The sequence below is a fragment of the Pezoporus flaviventris genome, unplaced genomic scaffold (assembly GCF_033815535.1).
Source record: "Pezoporus flaviventris isolate CSIRO_AGI_PZ_B2104156 unplaced genomic scaffold, CSIRO_AGI_Pfla_v1 ptg000013l, whole genome shotgun sequence".
In the NCBI taxonomy this organism is placed as follows: Eukaryota; Metazoa; Chordata; class Aves; order Psittaciformes; family Psittacidae; genus Pezoporus; species Pezoporus flaviventris.
Window position 1 is genome coordinate 42,672,243 of NW_026892561.1, and position 17,858 is coordinate 42,690,100.

General features: G+C 42.3%; 1 protein-coding gene across 5 annotated transcripts in view; it reads left to right on the top strand.

Annotated features, from left to right (window-relative positions):
- The window catches only part of EPHA4 (EPH receptor A4), a 360,887-nt gene that overhangs the window by 258,516 nt on the left and 84,513 nt on the right, over window positions 1–17,858 (top strand). For 3 of the 5 annotated variants that reach the window (XM_061453043.1, XM_061453045.1, XM_061453044.1), the window contains one exon: window positions 358–1,021. In XM_061453043.1, coding sequence (XP_061309027.1) covers window positions 358–1,021 — 664 coding nt within the window. Of the gene's footprint in view, window positions 1–357; window positions 1,022–4,250; window positions 4,494–10,973; window positions 11,768–17,858 lie in introns of those variants that run through there. The other 2 variants (XM_061453048.1, XM_061453046.1) reach the window with 2 other exon arrangements.

The following is a 17,858-nucleotide window of genomic DNA, read 5'->3' on the forward strand; positions in this document are numbered from 1 at the left end:
CCATGCATAGTCCTTACCTAGGCAAGGGTCCTATGGACAAAACTGCAGTGCAGATAAACGTAGTTGGTTGGTAGAACATTCCTGGATTGGTTCAAAGGGCCTTTAAAACGCATGCTTGCTCCTCGAGGTGTTACTTGATTTGGAGCTTGTTTCTCCTGAAAAGATTCTTTTAATGTCCAGGTAGTTAATGTCTACTGGCTGTGACTTGATCTGCTGGGTTGTTTGCTTGTTTGTTTTCCTGCAATGGAAAAATTATGGTTTCCCCCTTAGTTGTGGAAGTACAGATTCTGTTTGCTGTGAAGCTCTGTTGTTTCTTTTAATATTGATGTATTATTCTTTCCCTTTCCCTTTTTGCAGTGGGAAGAAGTGAGTATTATGGATGAGAAGAACACTCCGATCCGCACCTATCAAGTCTGCAATGTGATGGAGCCCAGTCAGAATAATTGGTTACGAACTGATTGGATTCCCCGTGAGGGGGCTCAAAGGGTATATATTGAAATCAAGTTCACGCTAAGAGACTGCAACAGCCTGCCAGGTGTCATGGGAACTTGCAAAGAGACATTCAACCTTTATTACTATGAATCAAACAATGATAAGGAGCGTTTCATTCGAGAGAGCCAGTTTGCCAAGATTGACACCATTGCTGCTGATGAGAGCTTCACCCAAGTGGACATTGGTGACAGGATCATGAAGCTGAATACAGAGATACGGGATGTCGGACCACTCAGCAAGAAAGGGTTTTACTTGGCTTTTCAGGATGTTGGTGCCTGCATCGCTTTGGTGTCTGTTCGTGTCTTCTATAAGAAGTGCCCACTGACAGTTCGAAACCTGGCGCAGTTTCCAGACACCATTACTGGGGCTGATACATCCTCTCTGGTGGAGGTTCGTGGCTCCTGTGTCAACAACTCTGAAGAGAAGGATGTGCCAAAAATGTACTGTGGGGCAGATGGTGAATGGCTGGTGCCCATTGGCAATTGTCTGTGCAACGCTGGCTATGAAGAAAGTAACGGTGAATGCCAAGGTAAGATGAGCCATACTGTACTCTTCATTAAGGCTTAGTTGAATGCATAATTGAATTGGAGATGAGAGTAAATGGAGTAAAGCCAGTAATTAGCAGCCCCTGTGGGATGTGGTGGGACAGAGGAATTTAATGAACCCAAGGGCTCCAGGTGGCAGGGCTAGGAATTATATAATGCAAAACAAATGATTCTGCCATAACAGGCAGAAGGCAAAACACATTTTCTAGCAGGCACCTAAATTTGATTTGGCTCACAATAATCACCAAAATGTGAATGGCTGCAAAGCAGGGCAGTCAAGCTACCATTGTTTAAACAAGACAAATCTCTCAAGTTTTATCTGAAGTGAACTTTTGTTAAGCACAGGGAATTCTGGCAAACTCTCATTTGGATAATGCAGTGGGGTAAGAACCAGTGGGGGGAGGGAGGGGAAACAGGAGTTTTAGCTGGATTACTTTCCCACTTTGGGAAGGGGAAGTCTTTGGTGTTTTACTTGTTGCAAGTTTTTTAGCACTAAATACCCTTTGATATTTGACACTGCCGCCTTTGTTAAATATTTTCATTTCTCAGAGAGTCTCTATTGTCAGCTTAATAATAGAGGTGCTAGGATACTCTTAGAAATGCTAAAAGTCTCCACCCCACCCTCCCATACACCATCCTGTGTGCTGCGGAATTGGGGATTAAAGTCTGTATAAAAGGCAGATTATCCTAAAAAGAAAATAACTCAATACCTATGTTCTTTTCACCTCCTCTTTCTGGAAAAAGAAGCTGTAAAAGGCTGGGGAAGGAGAGGAGGAAGTTTATAAATAAAATATCTTTAGCTTCAGCTTCTAAACTCTTGCTCATGTAAGCATAAACCTAGATCAAATTTAAATGGATTCTTGCACAGGTCAGTGGGCTTAATTTTGCTGGGTGCTGAACTGAAGGTGCTCAACTCCTTAGTGGATTTGGAAGCATGTCTTTGGAAAATTCTTTGGAGCCAGATTTTGCTTTATATCATCTTGGTGTATTTTTCACTAGGTCATTTTCTGTCCCTCTTGAGGCAGAAAGCAAGATAGCAGAGCCAAGTAACTGCTGGCTTTTGTGCTAGGCTCCTAAGAGGACAGTGTCTTTTGAATGTACTACTTGATTTAAGTGATAATTTACAGTTGGTATGAAATTCATTATTATGCATTGAAATTAAGCTTTGGCAAGACAGAAGTGCTAACCATGAATTTCAGCTTTGTGTTTCTTTTTTGCTATATGGAAAAAGCCAAAGTGTGCCATACTGGCAACAAAATTACCATGGGCTGTAGGGATGGCTCAAAGATGAGCATGCTGGCAGGGCATACTGTTTGGGCTAAATTACTCTGGTGTGTGTTTCTGAATCCCACGGGATGGACACTTAAAAACCTGTGTGTTGTTAAACTTGTGAACCTGTGGCTGTGGTACTGACTGGGTGGTGCTGGGGCGAGCTGTTAATGACTGGGGAGATGCTCTTACATTCTTGATGTCGAGAAGGTTTGCCTGGAAGTTAACTTTACATCCTGAATGGAGGGAAGTGGAGTAGCGGGAAGCATCTTTGTTTATTGTATGGAGATTATTCTGCCTTCTCCGAGAAGCCTACCAGGTCAGTACTGGGTCACTCTGACTGACAGTTCTATAACTTTTTGCTGTCAGGGGCCCAGACATGATGAGCTAATTGCTGAACAAGGGGAAATCTCCTGAGGTTTTTGCAGGTGGGCAGTGGTCATAAGTGGGATGCTTTTTGTTAACTTATTTTTGTGGTGTTGAACTAGCCCTTGGGGTATGGATGTCAGCTCAACTACCAGCTCTCAGCTGCAAGGAGGTTTGGGCCTAGGAAACCTAATTTTCATGTTTTCTAAGTAAAATGAAGATGAGGTGATGCGATATTTACAAAGGAGATAGAAATGCTCTGTTGCTTGGGCTTTCCAGAGTGACGTTGGCTTATACTAGTCATTTTGAGAGGATCTGAGCCAGTGTGTAATTTGAAAGCACTAAACACATTTCATCAGCGGTTATTTGTGGTTTCCTTTTCTCACATTTGCCATTCTCCAGCCAGAACAGTTTTGAGGGAAGCTCGTCTTCATGAATTCGTGAAGTTTACCAGAACTATGCAGCTCACTCTCTGGTTTCCAGCGGAGCCGCTAAAGCAGTTTGGCCTTTGACACTGCTGAATGAGCCTTCCCCTTTTCTTTCCCCACTCAACTTCATAGTTCAGTGAATGTTCTGCTCTGGCAGGTTTCTGGAGGGGAGGAGGAGGATGAAGTGAGGAGGATTCCTGCAGTTTTGGTACAGAGGATTTGGGATGGGGGGAGAGACTCTGAGTTTGGAAAAGGCTGCAAGAGGGTGGCAGGCTGGGACTGGAGCTGGTGAGGAGGTTCCACCTCAATTGTTTTTCAGTAGGTTGACTGTGGCAGGACAAATACAAGGGAAGGTCAGAGGTTGTCAGTTTCCTCATCCATCTTCCCCTGTGATCTTAGGGTCAGAGTTTGAATTAAGATCTTAAATGTTTGACAAAACCTCAGTGGGCAGAAATACTTCAGGCCAGTAGATTGGGGCTTTGCAGTTGTTGGGAGATCCATGGGAGATGTCAGACTCCTGTGCTCTCCTGGGGCTTGCCCTTGCTGCACAGCGCTGGGACGGACCAGCTGGCACTTGTATTACCCTAAAAGCTGCTTCAAGTTTGCTCAACCTTCTGATTCTTAAATAATACATTTTCCTTGAGCAGCTTTTGCTTAATTTCTGATGCATGTGGGAAGCATAATGGGAAGCCACTTCACATCTAAAGTGGTTCTTGCAGTGGGAGCTAATGACGCTCTGACCTTGAAGAGGGTTTGTAAAAAATCAAGTTGGTGGTATGGAGGTGTTGGAATATGATGACAAAAATCTCCTTCCTCTGACTGCTATTTTTTCCAGCTGACTTTATTGATAATGATTGTCTTACTTAGCATGCGTGCATGTATGTGTGTATGCAAAAACTCAGGGCAGGAAGGGAAAGGAGCCAAGTATTTAATCTGTATTTATTTGGGAAGCTCCACAGGTGTGTCACAGGAGAGGTTATGAAAAATTGGTCCCAATCTGTAGAATTATTACGTGAGCACTCATTCTTTCCTCATAGCTGATTTTGTAGCTGTGTACTTGATGTTAAAAATCCAACAACTTGCTATTGCTTTTTTTTTTATTGCTATTTATTCTTCACCAAATTTCCTGTGTCAATGGCTATCATTTTAGGAGAGTATAAATGTGGAACATTGTCCATCCCCAGCTAGTGGCACATCTCAAGGCTAAGGTAATTAGTGCTTTAGGGCAAAGTTGAGACATAAAGTAATTTTAAACTTCTCTTTTATGCATCATTGTTATGTAAATTGTTTTGTTACATACTGACATAATGTGGCTTGGATTTAACTCTGATTTCCTTATGGTAAAACACGTATCTTTTTAACTCGGAGGAGGAGGGGGGGAAAACAAGCAAGAAGGAAGACAGATTAAAGAAGCAATAGACTGTAGCCATCTGTGACGATTTTGATGCTGTGAATTACAAATCTCAATTTTAGACCTGCCATTTAGTATAAATATGTGAGACAGTTGAGATTTTTTACTGTGATATTGTAAAGGCTATGAGAGCCAACAGCTTTGTCTTCATCTACACTTGCTTTTTAGAGTTGTGAATTGGCCAATTGGCAGAAAATCCAGTGTCATTTAAAATACAGCTCAGTCCTGGTTTCATATCACTGCTGTTTTTAGAATTTTTCTTCAAACTTTGATAAGAGCATCCCTAAGAAGTAATAATTTGAATGATAAGATTCTTTTTATCTCGGAGGCTTTGAAGAGTGGCTGTGATCACTGAGAGCAGCAGTTCAGTGTACATCAGAAGGGTACAGTGTAATTATATAGTTTTGATTTTTATTTTTTTTTCTTTCTGTGATAAGAATTTTGGCTGGTGGGTTTTGTAAGGGCGGGGAAATGAAGTAATTTGTATGTACTTTCCCGTTTTAGTCGGAGACAACTTTTTCATCAGCATAACACTGATGAACAGTCTGGCTGCACAAAAGGGTAATCAGAAGGGTGACTAAGACAGCACAAAATTGAGATTTCAGAAGGATTTTTTTTCAGGTTGATTATTTTTGGCGGGGGAAAAAAAATGCACAGACTCAACATGTTATGTTTTAAAAGGAGCTGAGAAGACGGAAGCTACCAGGGAGAGCATGGGAGCCATACTGAAACACAGTCTGTCTGAGCCAAATTTAGTTGGTTCCCTTCTCTGCTGAAGGAGTGATTTTTGTTACGTTATGCTCTCATGTAGCTCAATAGATCTTCCAAGGGTTGCTCCCTCCGTGATTTTTGTACCACCTGGTGTGTTTCAAAATCTCCATTTAAACATTATTGCAGGCTTTGTATTGTTTTTCTCCTTCCTGGGCCCCTTAGAAGTCAAGCTACAGTTGTTGAGCAATTGTCCCTTCATGTATCCCTTGGAGAAAGGCTGGGATTGCTTCCTTCTGAATTCCTGACAAAATTTCTGCTGGTGCACAGGGGAGCAATATCTGGTCTTTATTCTGCATGTTACTACTAAAAAGCACAGTCCTTGGAATCAAAGCCAGATGAGCTGCTGTGGTGGTATGAATTTCGTGGCATGTCTGGGTGGACTTTTATGGGGCATATAGACCACCTTCTGTTTTTTGTGTGTGGTTTGTTTGGTTGCTTTGTTTTGTTTTAAGGGGGCAAAACAAAACTTTCCAGACAACTCATCTTGTGTGTGATGACTTCAGTATTTAAATCCCGGCTGGATGAGGGTTATTATCTGTCTAATAATATACTCCACTGAGCTTGGTCTTTATTGCACTTGTGAGAAGTCATTAAAGAAAAGCTCAGCAGTACACTTCAGTCTCTTGAGACTGCCTCAAAAAGCCCCCTGAACTTGTGAGATAAGTATCTTATCTGGTCTCATTCTGTTATGCTGCATCCTTTTGATATGTTGCAAGGAGCAGGTGAGGTCACACAATTTTGTGAATCAGACACAATTAACACTCCCATGACTAAATGGCCATTTTAGGAATATTCAGAGCCTGCTTCACCTCCCTGGGAAGCAGACATGTTGGTTCCCTTCTCTTCCTGCTGGAGACTAAGGAAGCACTTTCTCCCTGTGAATGGGGATTGGCAGCTGTCGGCTGCTTTGCCTTTTGCATGCAGCATATTCCTCATTTACATCTTTTGTATAAACCAGCATGCAAAGTAGCACACCCATTTCCCCATTTCACAAAGGAGATAAGAGCTTCCTTTGGAAACGACAGCCAAAATCTCCTTCTGTTTATGCAGAGCTCAGAGATTTGGATTTTATGGAAATGGATTCCATTTTAATATTTTTGATCTCTTTGTTTAAGATGGTGTAATATCTGCACAGTGGGCTCCTCACATCTCAAGGTCTCCTCTTGACTATGATTATCACTCTTTTCCCTGTCTCTGCACCCTGCTTGCTCACTTCAAGCTCGTGTGTGTGAAAGTGCTATGCTCTGAAATCCTGACTGCTGTTGTGAAGCGATGGTTGGAAGTGCAAGGAGTGCCATTTCTTGTGCCTGGTGGGGCTGCAGGCCCTTGGGTGTCATCTCCAGATGTTCACCAGTGACCATGAAGCCCTCCTGTAGTTCCATCCTCCACTGGTGAGATGACCTGTTTCAGGAGCTGGGACTCCCCCTGTGCCATGAGTGTGCACACACATGTGCATGAAAGAGCATGACATTTTACAACATTTCCTGTGTGCTGAGTCAAGGATCTGCTCAGCCCTGCTGGTGTGTCCTGCACTTTGCCGGTCTAGCCACAGAAGTGGACTTGGTCCACGGGTTTACTTTGGTGCGGAGGGGGGAAGAGGCTGGTAGCACTTGAGTAAACATGCACAAATGAACTGCTGTCTTTATTTATTGAAAGAAAATAATCTGTGAAAAAAGTTCTGCTTTCTTAAGCATCACCATTACAAAAGAACCCATATTTTATTTTTGGTTTTAGTGACTTTCTTTTCTTTCTAACTTTTCTTTATTTCAACTTTACTTAAAATTGCCTTTGGCTTGGAATAAAGCTGAGGCTCATTAAATGCTCCCAAAACACAGGCTTGTTCAGAATGGATTTGTTGAAAGGTTTATTGATATAAGTTAGAACACATGCTGCATGAATGTACTATATTTCTTTCAAGTACTGTTTTTCATTTTGTGTCTTTGTAAATCAGTGGTATGACATTGGAACCCTGATTGTATTGGGGCTACATCCTACAAGAAACCAGAAGGAAAAACAAGGTTGTGAGAGAGGTTTGTTTTCGTTGGATGTCCAATTAGTGTTTAACTTGAAGGTAATTTCACAGGGGTAGTAAACTTCGCAGTGTGAAATCTGGTGGTGTAATTAAATGGAGGAACAGCTCTCTAAACCAACAAAGGGACGTGCAAGAACTTTGCTTTTGTCCTAATAGTCACCCAGAAGGGGTGGTCCTGCTGTTTAAGGTACAATACGGATGGGCTATTAAGGTTTGGGGAGGGGGGAAAGAAGGGAAAAAAGCTATACTGGACAGTTGGTATTTGCCTTGGCACATTTAGTTATGGATGTCTAGAGAAAACTCAGTTTGCTGGTCTACATTTTCTTAGATGGGTGAGTTTAAATTTTGCTAAAGTAATCTGTAAAACCAAGTTCATCTATACAAACACAAACAAGCCTCCTGTTTACTGGTGGCCTGGTGCAGCACCATACAGGCTGCAGAAGGGCTGCGGCTTTGGCAAGCTGGCCCAAGGTGGGACTCTTGAACAGGAAGAGGGATGTTCTTCTGTGCTGAAGTGGCTGGAAGGGAGGAAGACCAGGTGACCAGGTGACTTTCCTGGAGGCACACACAGGAAGTTGTAAATGCTCCATCCCTGGGAGTGTTCAAGACCAGGCTGGATGGAGTTGTGGGTGGTATGGTTTAGTGTGTGGTGTCCCTGCCCATGGCAGGGGGTTGGAACTTGATGAACTTAAGGTCCTTTCCAACCCTAACTATTCTATGTTTGATTCTATTAGTCTATGTGACTGGGAAAAGACCAGAGACTCATGCTAGTGTCCTAGCTCTGAGAATAGCTTCTCCCCCCCCACCATGCTTGTCAGAAGGTATTGGTCACCTTTCTGTAGTGAGTTACCCATCTTGCATGCTGGAACTCCTTAAAGCATCATTTGAACTAAGGCAATCGATAGCTATTGCTTCTGCTTGGTAAATGGGAATACTTGTACAGCCACAGTACAAAGCTGCAGTACAGAGCCTTAATTACCCAGATAATCCTGCTTGCTTGTATTTTTAAACTATGGAGCGCTGAGTAATTATTCAATTCTTAATAGAAGGCAAATGGCAATGTAAACAATAATTAGGATGTTAGACTAATGCACTTCAAAGCAAATTGGATTTTTTTTTCATACCGTTCAGCATGAAGTCCCATAAAGCTAACAATTTAGTGGCAAGGAAACAAGTTCTATTTTGCTCATATTTTCTGGTGTTATCTCTCCATGCCTTGTTCCTGTGACTAAGTTTGCTCCAGTGATGCTGCCTGCTCCAGAGCCAATGTCAGGTTGATAATTAGCTCCCCCCCTTTGTCTACACTTTCCCACAGCTTCTGATGGGCTTTTTGTCCCTTGTGGCCCAGGGTTAGAGGTCAGCAGCATCCCAAATTCCCTCCTGCTGTGGTGGTAGGTGAGCATGGAAGGGGGGGTGGCTGATGCTGCAGCTGGGGCTTGGACTGAGGGGTTGTGGCTGGGGTCCAGAGAGGCAGGCTGGGCTTGGTGGTTGAGGCTCTCCCTTCATTTGGGGTTGGCCGCCCTTGCTTGCTAACCAAGGCTTACTTTAGCCTTGCGTACTTGAGGGGAAATTCAAATTTTCAGCTCTTTAATCTTTGAAAACAGGGTGATATGCTGTGGGTCGGAGCTACAACTCATTATCTCCCTTAGCTTGGAGAGTGCTTCTGCTTTTTACAGCCCGTCTCTAGAAGCATGATGTGAGCCACAAACAGGGATGCTAAACACTCAGTTGATTTGTGTTGTCTGGAAATCTTCTGTATGTAATATATTTTAGTACTTCCATCAGCCATTAGTTAAATCCTGTCATTGTATCCATTCCTCACATTGTATTTAGTTGGTAGCAAAGGCGTTAAGTCAATAATGCTGCTGCTTTCCAAAAGATGTTAGTAATGTCTCTGTCACACCGAGGGCTTTGTCTGGCCTTTGCTGTACATTTTCAGTAGTCTGAAAAGATTGAACAATCGCCTTTATTTTCCCCATTATCAATGCTAAGAAAGGCCAAAATGTTCTCCAGTGTTGATGCTGCTTTATAGAAATTAAATCACAGAAACTTAGTTTTAACTACATTTTACTTCTGAGAAGTGGTGGTGAGGAAAGTCAGGGGAACACTTCAAGAGATTATGGCTGAATTTTTTTGATACTAATACAGGCTATCTTTACATTAAAGTGTATACTTAAAGGGAGTGGATTTTCTTATTTTAAATCACAGGGGCATTTTGCCAGGCCACATTTTAATAGCATTAATTAACATGTCTGTCTTTCCATACATCAAACATCTCTGTCTGGGGAGCTGAAGGATACCGACCAGTGCTTCTGTGAACTTGAATTCATTTGTTTTCAGTTTTAAGTGTTTTCTGCAGTTGAAAAACACACTGCTGCTTTGAAAACAGTTTCCTTTTGAAGTGTCCAGCTTGGCAATGAGTGAAGCAGCCACTGGGCAAATTAGCATGTTAAAAGGACCAGATCAATACCTTCTCTTTGCCTGTCTTCCTCCTGGGCTGAACCAGGGCAGCCCTTGCTCAGGGTCTGGCCAGCTGCACCCAGCGCCTTTCAGGGGAGGCATCAATAGCAGCATGGGTTGCTTCAAACTGAGAAGGCTTGATCCAGTGCCCAGACTCTTTCAAGGATGGCAACTTGAAAATGGATTTGGGTGAATTGATAGCTTGGGGAAGATCAGGCAACTCATATAATTACATAGAGGATTAGAAGGAAAGCATAGGGAGAAAGAGGAGATCAATTGTAGGGCACAAGTTGCTTGAACTTCTCTTCAGATGCTGGAGTATTCAGTTTTGTGCTTAGCTGGTGTGTATAATAGGCTTCTTTGGGCTTTTTCAAGAGACAAGTAAACACAAATTAAAAAGAGCATGTGTGGGTAGTCCCTACTGTTTCATAGAAATGCTTGGGGGCAGTGGCTGCTGGGTAAGCATGGCAGGAGATGCTCAGATACAACCGTGTTTGCTGACAAACCAAAAAAGGTGGTTCTGGTTTCCCAAGTGCATGGTCTGCAGTCCAAGCCTATGTACCTTCAAGCCTGTGGTGGCACCCTCCAGGAGCTCCAGGTGTGGTGCTCTCCCATGGCCTGGGCTTGCTGGCTGCTGAACTCCTGTGCTCTGACAAGGGGTTCCTTGGGGCCTTTGGGCAGTGCTCAAGGTCTGTGCCCTGGGAGGGGGATGAGCACTGAAGGTTACTCCTGTGCCCATCAGTGTTAAAACAATGAACAGAAGGTTGCAGTTGTCAAAATTGCACTGGAGTCATTCTGAAATAGGGATTATTTCTGGAGAGGCTTCCTGTGGTCTTCACACCAGAGATGCTAGAAGATAGCTGAATTCTGTTGCTGTTTCTTTTTAAGTGGCTTCGATGTTTGCATGTTGTGCATCTGTCAACCTCCTCTTAATCTCTGAAGTACCATAACACAGTTATTAGGTTGACATATTTTGTGCGCTCATAATTAGTTCTTGGATTTCCTCATTTATTTTAGTGGTGATCAGAAGTGTCCAGGATAGAGCTAATATGACATATGATATCAGGACCAGGTCCCTATACACATTCCACCTGCTCATTAATCAAGGACTCTGCAGTTAATGAGAGTAATTTCCAGGTAATATTTAATCTCAGAGTAGCAGTAGTTACACTTTAATGTGAAAGAACTTTGTTTTGCAGTTTGTTGCTGAAGTCATTCCAATAGCACATTAGAAACTGTTCTCCTGTGCTAATCCCCGACACAGTTCTGTCAGGCTGACCTAAATTTGGACTACTTCTGAAAATCCACAGAAGATTAAAATACTTGATCCAATACTTCAGGCGGGACACACCAGTTCAGTGGGTGCTGGGTACACATGAATGCATATAGACACAGCTGATAATGTACAGTTTTGAAATGCTTTGAGGTTCAAAGGCCTTTTTAGTTGATTCCTTTCAACTTTCATCCCCACATAAAGAGGTGAAGTCAGGGTGTATAACTTAAGGTGCATTGCTAATCGGCCACAAAACTATTTCCATCCTTTTTGGCTGCATCTACCCATGTACAGATCCTTTATCCATTTAGTTGATTCACCTTCAAGTTCTTTGTGGCTCTTTGAAGACATGTGCTCAGTACCCAGTTTTAATGTACCCCAAATTAATGTACTTGGTAACCTTGAATTCAACACACCCAATAGCTTGGGAAAGTGAGCTCAAAGGGTTGTGGGCACTGTGAAAGCACCCATTTATAGCTTTAGGATAGACAGAGGACTTTAATTTGTGAGAGAAAGGAGAACAAAATCAACCTACAGTCTCTTGCTGTAGAGCATGGAGTGGTAGTGGAAAGAAGCATGGCCACAGATTGCCAAAGAGGGGTTTACAGAGGGGCCAGAGACCTCGTCCATTGTGAAGGAGCAGCACTGGCTCTGGTGGAGGCTGAAGGAGATGCGCCATGGGTCTGATGCAGCACTGCAGGGAACTATCCATGTCTTAACAGGAATGGTGCAGTCCCAAGCGCAGTATGTGGCCTTATTGTCACATCTCCTTCCCGTTAGGTTGCACTGGAACAGTGACTGTGCAGAGCTGGTCATTTCAATTCACAGCAAACTGGAATTGGGGTGTCAAAGTGTGACAGAGGAGATCTTCTCTCTTTTCTCCTTGGTTGGACATTGGTTTGTCTGAGCAGGCAGAGGATACCTCTAGTTCTAACTTGTGCTTAGGTTTCATCAGCCACCCAGCTCACTGTGGGGATACTGGTAGGAAGGAGCTTTGCCCACCATATTGCTCTGCTGCTTTAAAGGTCACTAAAACTCTTTCTTCTTGTGGTTGTGCGTTTAGCTAGCCCTCTGCAGGGGCCATGGTAGTCTGACCTCTCTGTACACCTGTATTAAGGTTTGGGTTAAAGATGTACTGTAGCAGAGCAAAGGAGAGATATTTTTCCATAGGATTGTTGAGCTCTTTGAGAATGCCAAATGGCTAAGTTAACTCTTGTGCAAACACTGCCTTTTATTTGACTTTGTAGTTTGCCCTTTGAAATACAAACATATTTGTGTCAATCAGCAAGTCTCCCTTCCGGGGTTCTGCTTGACCCTGCGCAAAGAAATGTGACTGTGCAATTATTATAGGTGAGGCCGTTGTTTTAACAAATGCTGAGTAATTGCTATTCACTTGTCTCTCTGCCTCTGTCATAAATGATGGTGAACTGCCCTTCAGCCCAGCTAAATAACAAGGAAGATAGTTGTTTGAAAGAAGTAACTCTTCAGAAATTTGCAATATGTTGGAAGTATTGTGTCACAGGGATTTGTGAGTAGGGCAAAGAAAAGTTGCCTGAGTGCAAGAACTTTATTTGGTCTTAAAATTCAGTTGGGTCAAATATACCTGTGTTGCTTGAACAGAGTTAGTAGGGGGTGCTGAAGTATAGTGGAGGGCAGAATTTGCCCTTATAAAAAAAAAAAATCTGAAGCAGATAGGAAATGTAATACTGTGGCAACTTATTTAGCACTTTTTCATCATAAAAAGATGAAGGCTCCTCCTTTCCCTTGCCACAGTGTTGGCAGATACCAGAAAAAGGCTCTTTATGTTTCTGAGGAGCTTCTTCCAGTCTTGAGACCTGAACCTGGTTGGTGTCAGTCAGGGCAGTGGCAACTTCTCTGTACAGAATCGGCCATAGTTATGAGGCAATGGATGAGTCGAGCCAAACAAATAGAAAATCAGACCTCACAACTTTTGCTGGAGAATAAGCCCTGTCCTCTTCCACATACCCTTTTGTTGTTGGTTTGTTTCTTTTTGTTGTCTTTTTTTTTTTTTCGGTGAAAGCCTGAAGAAACAGAACCCTGATATAAAATTAGTTTTTAGTAAGCATTACAGATGCTCCATAGAGATATTACCAGGATAGCCCAGTGCTGATCTGACCTGCTTCTTCGTGTATTAGCTTGTAATTCCTATATCTTTATCGTTTGTGATTTCTCAGAATAAATTCTTTATTGCCCTGAGCTCAGCACCATGAATCTTGCAAGCAGACCTTCGATAGCAAATAAGTACACATGATAAGGGGAGATAAATTTTCTTTGAGAGCACTTTGCTATTTGTTTCTTGAAGAGGTTTTTCAGAGTAGTGGATTCTGTTTTGTCTATTCACATCAATTAGTGTATTTTTAGCCTTATTCCAGAAGGAAATAATTGAAATGTTATGTGGTGTCTTTTTAACTAGTCCAGACCTTGACTGATGGATTTGTAGCCCTCATGCAGGCTTAAGAGACTAAGGCATCCCTTCTGCCTATGTTAGCACTTACTGTCCAGCTCACTTTAAGGAATTCAAAGTTTGGATTTGCTTAGAGATGAAGATATCTTGAAAAATCTCTCATCTTTCCTCTTTAACCAGAGGCGTGTAGAAGTTGGCTGTGAAGATGGAGCTGGTTACAAGGCAGCAAATAATTGTCTTAAATTGCAAAGGGAGAAGGTCAGGCTGGACACAAGGAGTGTGTGGGGAAAAATGAACCATAATCACAAAGAGCTGTACTGCCAGTGCAGATTGCCTAGGGATGTGGGGGAATCTCTGCATTGGAGGATTTTCACAGTAAGTTAGTTAGACACCTAGTACCATGGTATCCTCCTGTGGGAGTACAGGTTATCCTCCTGTGGGACAGGGGAACAGACTAATTGGGATTGCCTTTAGCCTCATCTCCTGTGGTAAATGCTCTTGCACAGCTGCTGTGGGATCACCATCATCTTGCAGCTGAAAGGTAGCTCTCAAGGTCTGACCTAGAAATAGACACTTGATTGTGTTCCCTCAAGAGAAATTTTCTCAGTTGAAGAGGTCTTGCCCTGCATTTCAGTTTTCCAGTTAACTAACCAGCTAGTTTCAGCTAACCAGAACCCTCTTTCTGTGTCTTGGATACCCCTCTACCAGTTTGTTCCAGCCTAATGCAGACCCAGAGTGCTATTGAACAGGCCCTGGCTTTTCCAAACAATTGTGGTTCTGCGTATGAGGTTGGTAGCATCATTTTACTGACCTTAGTGTCCCCTCCTTTTTTGAGCCTGTGGTCACGATAGGGCATGGCAGGGATGCTGTGGAGCAGCCCAAGGAGCTCTGCCTGGAAAGATGAGCAGAAGTGCTGCTCCTGTCTGGGTCCTTTCTCTGCCCTGTTGAAAGCAGTGATGATACTGCTGCAATCACTCCAAAACAACACACTGTCTCTAACACTTCAAGAAGCCCAGCATAGATGTGTGTAACAGATGCAGTGCTGTGTGCTTTGCTTTGTGATTCTATGCTGTGTTTTGGCTCAGTTTCACATTCCCTCCCACAAAACTTGGATATTTGGCAAATTTACCTTGGCTTGTTGAAAGATGGCCTCTCTCATGCAGTCAGAAACCTTCTCTTTGCGTCCAGGTTGGTTTTAATGTGCAATGCATGTGCTCACTTACAAGTTGAATAAACAAGTACCTACTGAGAAGATATTGGCTGTTCAGGTGCAGTCCTGTATCTCCTGGGATGCGGAGAAGGGATATTAAAATTGTTTACGAGGTCAGAGCTATAGCAAGCCTTGTACTGCCTTTGAGTTACGATATCATTACCTGAGCTGCAGGAACCAAGAAATAAAACCTTTTACCGTGAAATATGAGGAGTGCTTATGACTTTGAAGTATAGAGAGGAAGAAAAATGTACACTGTGTCCTAGTATGTTCTCCCCCCATTGCAGTGGGTTTGATTCTTGCTTACTGGTGACACATATAGAATAGGTATGGCATTTGTTAATAATGCTTGTGCTAGAAAAATGCTCCTTTTACTAGCTCATTTCTTTTTGGGTCATGCCAAGAAAAATGTTCCTTTGCAAAAGGAGTAAATTATTCAAGCTTATTTAAATAAACTTGTTTTTCCTCTTCTTGGTACCTGCACTGTTGCAAGTCCAATCACTTGTTTGCTTTTACCACACTGTGCTTCCTATCCCTTATATGAACAGGTTTTTTTCCTCTTGGTGAGGAAGGTTTTATTTTGTTTAGGCCAGATGAAAAATTGCAATAAAATATTGATGGAAGAGGGCAGAGATTCCTGAAGCAATATTAAGCTGAGTATTCTCAAATAGATGAGAGCAGCTAGTAGTTTACTTCTATTATGAGAACCACTAGCAGTTTTTCAAAGACTGAAAGCAGTTGATATCTGTACGCTTTATAGGTAGCGATCTATCAGAACATGTTTTTGGAAGTTTTATGTTGTCCTGTATAGGTTCTTGTCTCATAAGTCACTTTGAAATTAAATAACACTATTACAAAGTTAAGTATCTGCAGAGTGAGAAAGAACTTAAAAGCCATCAATGAGAAGAATATGTAGGTGTAAAAACTGTAATGGACGTGCAGCATCGAACAGAAACATGAGTTGCAGACAGTGAGAGAGGCAGCAGAGACTGTCCTAGGAGAAGCTGAGAGAAAACTGCTATGGCGAAAAGCAGTAAATCAGCATTCAACAAAGTTAACTTTTTGTTTCTTCAGAAAGTTGATTTTGTGGTCTTGCTGGCCTACCCTTATGTCAATAGCTTGCATCAAAACTTCCTCAAGTCGGAACATCTGTTGCGGCCAGTGGAAAGACTCCCCTTGACTTTAATTTGCTTTGGATCAGGCCCAAAATGCAAATACTTTTTCTCTCATCCTTTGAAGTCTTTAACATTTCATGGGCTCCCTTATGTTATTGGTAATTTGCACCAGAGATATTTTGCATGCAAATGGAATTTCGGCAGTAACAACGACTGCATTTGTGAATATACATGTAAGTACACACACACACACACACACACACACACAAATATCAGTAAAGCAAATTTTACTTTTCAGTATACCAAACTAGAAATTTCTTTGTAATAGTAGGTTGCTTGTACTAGCTAGAACTGCAATCAAATGTATTGACAAATTTCTATAAAAGATTGTATAAAACTGCCAAAGTACGTTTTAATACATCTGTATAGAGCCAATTGATTTTTCTTTTTTGTAGCTTGTGCCTGTTAATACATGTTTTCTATATGAAACTGGCATTTGTCACCAACTTGTTACAGCACTGTAGATGTCATAAATTTAAATATGGTAATTGAACCTGAATACACTGTGGGTTTATTTACCAGATCAAAGAGTAACTTCAGCCTACAACACTTGTTTTTGTTTGTCAGCTTAGTGAAGTGCCGGAGAAGGATTATTTCTTTGAATTATGTGAGTGCTAGAAAATCACAGGGTTTTAGTTTTTAATAAACTGGAAGTGTGTTTTTTAGCTGAGAGATCCTACTGATTTTAGTATTAACATTTTACAGTTTCTTAAGTCATAAAGACTATTGTAGTGCTCTCATGGGAGTCAATGTGTTATTCTGAAATACCAAGGCAATAAAATGCAGCAATAAAATATGACAAGTTTACAGTTACCCTGTTTACCTGATATTAGGACCTCACTCTTATCATGGGGGGGGGGGGGGGGGGGTGGTGGTGGTGGTGGTGAAGGTACTTTGTCCCCTATTACCTCTTCATTTAACCCTGTCTGAAAACCACTGAGCACGTATGGGGACAGTGTATTGCCATCTGAAGTTGCCACTTGTCTTGACCACTGGGATGCTCTACCCTGCTTAAAAGTCAGTCTGTCTAGCTTATCTGTTTAGTTCCATCTTTTTCTGATCCATTCATTTCTGCCCAAGGTCTCACTTGCAGGGCAATCCTCCTGTATCCCAGCAGTTTTAGCTGAAGTTGTGTCCTCTGGGGACTTGTGCTGGGGTCCTTCATCCCCTCCTGTTTCCACCCTCCCTGGCTTTACCTGTCTTGCTGCATAGTGCCTGGCTTGGCTTTACTTCAAGGGCATAGCCATCCAGTCACTGGGAGGAGAAAGGGAAAAATAATTTGGGTTTCTAATTGCTCTAAGATATGATTAGGAACACCTTTCCACAGGAAAATGTCTACTAAACAGTGTTGCAGGAAGGGCTTGTCGGTGCCGTTGCCTGTTAGGAGATCACTGTATGAGTGGAAATGCAAAAAATTAGTCACTCTTTTTGTACCCCAGGCTGTTATTTACATCTTTTGCTGGGAATGTCATTGCAGCAGGGAGAGGGAGTGGCAGGAAATAAGGGCTGGGGTGAGTGGTGACAATGCTGAGTGGTGAGAAAAGGTGTGTCAGCGGAGCAGAGGTGCCAGTGCTGGAAGCCCTTGGCTGAGCTGTGGAGGTGGCATTCATCTGCCAGGAGAATGCCATGCAAGCAGGGAGCTTGCGGCCCAATGAGGTGTTAGCTTCCATTGGTTGGGAGTTGCTTCTGAATTTCTGTGCATCTGTGCAAGAAGCACATAAATAATGAAACACTGAAAGTGGGCTTTTGTAGACTGATGTGGTTACTTGACTCTTAAAATCATAAGTCATGAAAAATACTTGTGTGTTGTCAATGGAAAACGTTTAAAGGAAAGAAGTCTCCGGTTCTCTGCATTTATTTGTGGTTATTTAACAAAGTTTAATTTTGAGAAAGAGAAAAGGCAATGTAAGGGTGAATATGAGGGGAGGTAATGTTGCAAGCCATATTATGTAGCTGGTGGCTGTAGTGGGACAAAATAAGCTGGGCAAATTGAGGTACTTA